Genomic DNA, 6,894 nt, shown 5'->3' with positions numbered 1-6,894 from the left:
GTGTCTTTTATACAGGTAACGAGTTCAAACAGGTGCAATTAATACAGGCAATGAGTGGAGGATAGGAGGGCTTCTTAAAGACAAACTAACAGGTCTGTGAGAGCCAGAATTCTTGCTGGTTGGTAGGTGATCAAATACTTATTTCATGCAATAAAATGGAAATAAATTATTTAAAAATCTAACAATGTGATTTACTGGAATTTTTTGTAGATTCTGTCCCTCACTCTTAGTTGAGGTGTACCTATGATGAAAATTACAGATCTGTCCATTCTTTGTAAGTGGAAAAACTTGAACAATCGGCGGTGTATCAAATACTTATTTGCCCCACTGTATTGTTGGCATATGATCACTGATGCAGGCATGAGTTTAATGAAAGCGACTCTCCAAACAGTGCAGTTTGGACTGTGAAAGAAACATTAAATGACTCAGCAACCTCTTATTTTAAACAGAGTACCCAATCCAGACAAGCCAATAAACATGTACTGTATGTAAAGCTTCTGAGATGTCTCTGCAACTCTTTAACAATTGTCATCATCTACTTTATATAGGGTTTTGTAGTTGTTGTTACAACTAAAACTATTTGATACAATTTTTCTTCAGCTGTTTTATTAGTGTTCTTATATGAATCTATTCTGGAACTGAGCCTTACACACACTATTATATAGGTTAATTATTGCATGTTCCAATGCAGATAGTAAAATATATACAGATGATATTGTTACATACTGTACAGTCGGGTAACAGATTAAAGAAAACCCCAACATAAAGTGTCTTAGTAAGCTGTCGGGCCACCAGAATAGCTTCAGTGCACTTTGGCACTGATTCTAGAAGTCTCTGGACTCTATTAGAGGGATGAACACCTTTCTTCCAAAAGATATTCCCTCATTTGGTGTTTTGATGATGGTGGTGGAGACGCTGTCTAACATATCACTCCAAAAACCATTCAGTGACCCCTCATGTGCTATGGGTGGGGGCACTGCCATCCTGGAAGAGACCACTGGCGTTTGAGTTATTTCCTTACTTTGCCAACCATCTGTACAGTATATGCAGAAAATGCTGTTACATAAAGTATGAATGTCCAAACTAAGCAGCAGACAACACACTATTTAACATAAGAAATCTAAAGCCCTTTTCAGACATGCACCCGAACCCTGAATTTATCTAGACATTAGACAAAGGAGCTGTATGTGAGAACCCAAATGTCCAAGGCAGTTGACCTGGACATTAAGCGGACTTTACTTTGCCAGCTCCGTAGTACAAAATCAGTGTAATGTCCTAGTGAGCTGGAGTGAGCCCATGGGAGAATACAACAGCGTAAAGTCTGGAGAATTAACATGGAGCCAGAGGGCGTGTTGATGAAGAAAACAATCCTCAGATGATGAAGAAAAATGGTCATTTACAATGAAGACGTCAACAAAAGTACATAGCTGGAGACACGACGAGATTCAAGAACTTCTGTCTTTAAGTGTCTGTGCTAAGATTGTCTGACAAATTTCAGAAATGATGAGAGACTCGGTTGTTTATGACCAAATTACAAACTGGCTATGTGACCACGTCAAGTGTGTGCATGTTCTTTTTCTTTCATTCTCTCAGTCTTGTTTACTCGTTGCCTTACAGAAGAGCACTGTACATGCACTTTGAGAGCCACTGTACTGGAGTCAAATTCATCATGTGATGAACACACCTGGCCAATAAAGCTGATTCTGATTACTGTTCAAAAATCTCTACAAAAGATGAAACTTCCAGATTGACATAACAGTGTAAATTCATAGCGTCCTTTGATTACACTAGAGTGTGGATACCCGAACCAAGCCCAAGGGGATCCATCGGTACTCAAAGGTCCAGGCCAGGTTTCAACAAAAATTTAGAAACTGTGTTCGGGTCTGGGTCGGGTTCGAACATGTGGGTGAAACTTTAGAAGAAGAAGCTTTATTTTATTGTAACACGTACAACGAAATTATGTTTGAGCCGAGGGCCCCGGGCCGCTGTGTACATACGCGCCGTCATCACGGGCAACAGGGAGGTTCAGTGTCTTGCCCAAGGACACTTCGACATGTGAACTGCAGGCATCAAGATTCGAACCTACAACCTTAAGGTTGGCAGACGACTGCTCTACCCACCGCTCCACTGTCGCTCCACGACTAGGCTAGACAGCTGAAGTGCTCAAATGTCTGCTTCATTAATGATAAGGAGAAAAACACTGTAGGCTACAAACTCAACTGTACTGGGCTCAGTTTGGGTTTGGATGTTTTTTACTCCAAGCTTGTCAGGTCTGGGTCTCAGGCACAAGTCGGGTTTGTAGAGAAATATGCAGCCCACTCCATGCTCTGTAAAAATCACATAAGCCCACTTTCCCTTTTTGTCCTTATAGTCTTTTCATATGAAACTGGCACTAAGACATATACATCATCCCTGCAGCTGGTTACATGATCTTTAGAATAGAGTAAGAAATCAGACCCTTATTAAGAGAGTGGATTGATCCATCAATTTTTTCACCACAGGAGCAAGTTGATGGTATGATTCGAGCTCTGTGTGGGTGTGCTGTACTTTTGCCTGTGCTGTGCAGTGCAGATAAATGTTGTACTCAAAATAAAATAATGCTGTATGACTTCATTTTATGCACAGTTTTAAAATATTGCACGGTTGAATGTCATTTGTTTGTGTGAAGCAAACCATCTGCAGCACAGCCACCACTTAACCTGCACAGTTTGGCTGGAGCTCTCAGCTCATCCTTTTTAATGGCCTCACTCAGCCACTTCCAGCAAAAACATTCCAATTTTCCATCTGTAATGCACCTATTTATTTCCCACCGCCCCACCGCCCTTGGCAGTGGGAAGGTCAGGCGTACATCTCCACTCACTGCTGAGTGAGCACTGGGAGGTAGTGGTGGAGAGACAGAGCACAGATCATAATGGCTGGCCAATTATCAGTAGTAAAGGGGGGCTGGCGAGTTGAGGGAAGTGACAGATTATGGGGAGCAAGGATCAATACACCAGTCAGTTTCTAATGGAGGAAAGAATTGGTCCAAGTCAAGCAGATGGAAATCCTGCTCTGCTGCCTGGGGTGGTCTTTTTGCACTGTGTGTTAGCAGGGGATTAGATTTTTGGTGCTGCCTTGTACAACAGCACCCCAACAGTGAAATGACTGCTATGACATTGGATCAGTGAGAGTCAAATATTTACAACATTTTCACAATTTTCTGCATTCAGTGTTTCTCCCATGCTCTCCTGATCTACATTTCACTTTCTCTAAATATTTCTTGTATCACTAGGGGCAGATTTAAAAGAGCCTGAACAATAATGGCTGTCTATCCTTCACCACCCCCTTTTTAACCACCCACAGCTGCCAGCACAGGACAGTAAATCCTACACCTCACCCACTCTCCCAGCCCAGCAGCTCAGCTATGTGTTACTATGCACTAGCTCAACATACACTCCCCTACTTACATGGAAAAAAAAAAACAAGCTTTAAGTGCTACATGGAAAACAGCTAAGAGCCTGTGCTTTTTCTAAAACTGAGACTGGAATAAGCACTAACCAGCAGTTCAGCACCACCATTACGCCTTTGGTGCTGTTGTTCCTCTCTGGTTGCTTCACTGTTTTTCTACATCTGCCTTTCTTTCTTTTTTCTGAGGGGCCTTGTGTGGGGTGGGGGTGTTATTTATGGCTGCTCTGTGCTAGTGGACACACACAGACAAGTGCACACGCACACACACACACCCTTTCACAGGATGAAAGGGCAGTCACACTGCCTGCAAACATGATTTTTACAGCCCTGGGTGGAATGAGTGGTGGAGAGAATGAGGACAGAGTACAAAAGGGGAAAGCCCATAGATTTACAGGTCCCAGCAGTCAGAATGCAAAACATGCAGAAGCACACTTTTTGAAAGCTGATTGTTTTTACCCAAATACAATCCTGAGAAATAAAACAACCGTCGTTATGCAGGAAGACGCACATAAAGAGATGCACGGAAATACAAGTACACCATCTCAAAGGGCGTTGCTCCATTTTTCTATGGTTGTTTCTTCAACTGAAACAGAAGAGTGCGCAACTTCAAAGTGTGATCTGTTTCAGTACCTCAGAGTTGGTTTTCAAGCGTGTGTGTACATGTGTAGTTTTGCAGTAGTACTGCATGTCTGTGCAATGTGTAGCATTATACACACTGCTCCACTTAATGTATATGGTTTCAGTGCAGACTGTGCCAAGTGACACGACACCTATAGAGTCAGGCACATAGATCTTTCAACACAACATAAGAAAGCATCAAATATTTGTCTTCGATTGATTGGCAGATTATTTTCTTGAGTAATCACTGTATAAAATGTCTGAAAACAGTGAAAAATGATCAGAATGTCCAATATAATATAGTACCATAAACTATTATATCTTCACATTTCTTGTTTCAGACTAAAACTCCACATACTATCAAAAAGGATTAAAAATACCAGCTACTATTCACATTTGAGAGAACAAAAGCAGTGAACGTCTGGCATTTTTGTGACTTAAATGATTATCCTAACAAGCCATTCATTTTCTGGCGACTGACTCATCAAGTAACTGTCTACTTGTCCCACTCTAATAATAACAAACACATAATATAGTGAAAATGCATGAGACCAGTAGACATCAGACACAGCAGTCTCTCCCAAAGCCAGAGGTAAAACAGCCACGACAAGGATGGCAGTGTAATCAAGTTTAAATGTATTCTACTGACAGCGAACGGGAGAGCGACTCTGTAAGTATGATGACTTAATGGGGAGTGGGGTGTATTTTCCAGTTTATACTTGGTAAAATGGCAATTAATTACTGTAAATTGAATATAAAAGCTCAAGTAAACAGTTTGAGTTTAAAAAAGCTCCGACCATACTGCCAACGAAACACCTCTGTACTTTGCCACACCACATATTCAGAGTCAGACCAGAGTCCTCTTAACACTCTGGTTTAGGGTGGATTTACTTTACATACTCATGCAAGACAAACTGAAAAGCACACAAATCAGCAACACACTCTAATGTTGTATTAGAAATCAGTGTTTTGCTATTCATGCTTCTTAAGCTGCCAAGACTAAATCTGATCTTTCAGCTAAAAACGCATGCAGCAGAGAGACAACAGCCAATGACATGTGTCAAATATAACCATTTATTTTCATGGGAGGTCGCTGGAATAATGAGGGCTCTGTTTCAGTGGTTATTCCTGTGGTGCATACTGCCTCCAGTGGGAACAATTGTTAGTTGGCAGCAACTTGCTGGTGGCAAGGTGCAGCATGACCTCTGCTGGTCAGAGCTGATACTGCAGCAATTTTACACAAACGGGATACGAGACACAGTACCTACAGTGCACAGTCACTTCAGTCAAACACAGCATTTTACAAAATACAAGAGAAAGGGTGTAGGAAACATTATGGTCATCTTCGCCAAACATAAAAGCTTCCAGATGTTAAGCTTCTCTAGGCAACCATAAATCAGCAACACAACACAGCGAGTGTTTCAGCCCTGAGAACAGTGTGGTTTTGGATGAAACAAACCCTGGATGTTCACAAAACTGTGATATTCTATCCAAGAGGTCTATATATGTCTGCCAGGGTATTAAAATTTCTGTGATGATGTTTTATTGTGTCTAATGTTGCTACAATATCTGACACTGAAATGCACTTCCAACTCCACTGCAGAATGAGACAAGATTTTTGTTCAGTTTTATTTAGTCTGAGTGTTTTTGTTGTTATTGTGAACTACAAGCTGACATTACACTTCTGCATAGATTTCAAAGGAAGAAGAACTGGAAAAACCCAAAAGGAAGGGGACGATGGGAAATGTAGTTCCAGTAGAGCTCAAGCAGTAAACACAAAACAACAACAAAATAGCAACAGCATCAGCTAGTCTACCTGATCAACCAAATCCAAATCACACATTATCCCATGTTATGCTGCAGCAGCCTGTGCTTGAACTACAAAACAAGTAAAGACTGACATTCAACAAAAAATAAAATCCTCCAGAAAAAAAACCCAGTAACTTTGCAAAGCATCAATATGGTTTTTGCGTGATGTCATTTCACCCTTTAATTCAATTCTTATTTGTCCATCACTTCACATTATGTGTATTCAGGATTACAGTGATATGCTGTGATTAAATAAAACACTGCAGTTGTCTTTTCTTGATGAGTTTTGTTATTTGCTATGGCACAATGACCTGGTAACCCACATATCTGATGTAATTGGTGATTCAATTCAATTACTGCAGTATGGCTTTTAAAAATATATTTTAGTACCGGCATCAAACTGATAGGATATGATGTTGCACTGACCTGCTGTCTAAACTGCTCCTGAGATAGGCAGTCAGTCATGTTGACGCAGCCCAACAAGCAGCCAGTGGGGTAGTCTTTAGGAAACCTGAGCTCTGCACAGAAAATGAGAGCAATGTTTGTGGCAGTGGTTATATGTAAAACAGCTACAAACCAATCACTTCCATTATTCAGTCTTTTTCTTTGTACAGTACTGTTATGTGTGTACCTTTCTTGTAGATGTGGTGGTACATGGCTTCCACCTCAGCAATCTCCTGAGGGCTGGGTGTCTTGGCTGCTGCAGCAATCCACAGACGACCACGGTGTGATGTGTACCAAGTTCGCCCCTCTACCCTACACGCACACAGAAAAATGCTAAGTTGCCTCTGCTTTCACTAACCAGACAGAAAACATGTCTATAATAAGAGTTTTAAACTGGGTTTTTAGATTAGTACTGCAGTTCTGTTTATCTTTACAGCTCATTTGGGATTTTGTTTACTCTTTACCTCTTGATGCCTTTGACAAGTAGCGAAGCCCACGGTTGGTGCATGCTGAGGCACCAGCCTCCATCAGACATCTCCTGCAGCTCTTTGTCTTGGAGCCGCAACCTGTTACGTT

The 6,894-nt window shown here is 41.2% G+C and overlaps 1 protein-coding gene across 1 annotated transcript in view; it reads right to left on the bottom strand.

Moving 5' to 3' along the window:
- trip4 (thyroid hormone receptor interactor 4) overlaps positions 1–6,894 on the bottom strand; it is an 83,858-nt gene that overhangs the window by 72,199 nt on the left and 4,765 nt on the right. Inside the window, exons 10-12 of the mRNA XM_020605861.1 lie at positions 6,783–6,894; positions 6,506–6,630; positions 6,301–6,392 (exon numbers count right to left, since the gene is read on the bottom strand). The exon at positions 6,783–6,894 is cut by the window's right edge and continues 23 nt beyond it. Of these exons, the coding sequence (XP_020461517.1) occupies positions 6,301–6,392; positions 6,506–6,630; positions 6,783–6,894 (329 nt within the window). The remainder of the gene's footprint in view (positions 1–6,300; positions 6,393–6,505; positions 6,631–6,782) is intronic.

The sequence above is a fragment of the Monopterus albus genome, unplaced genomic scaffold (assembly GCF_001952655.1).
Source record: "Monopterus albus unplaced genomic scaffold, M_albus_1.0 scaffold72.1, whole genome shotgun sequence".
Lineage (NCBI taxonomy): Eukaryota > Metazoa > Chordata > Actinopteri > Synbranchiformes > Synbranchidae > Monopterus > Monopterus albus.
The sequence above is the reverse complement of the archived record's forward strand: the minus strand, read 5'-3'. Positions and strand labels throughout refer to the sequence as shown.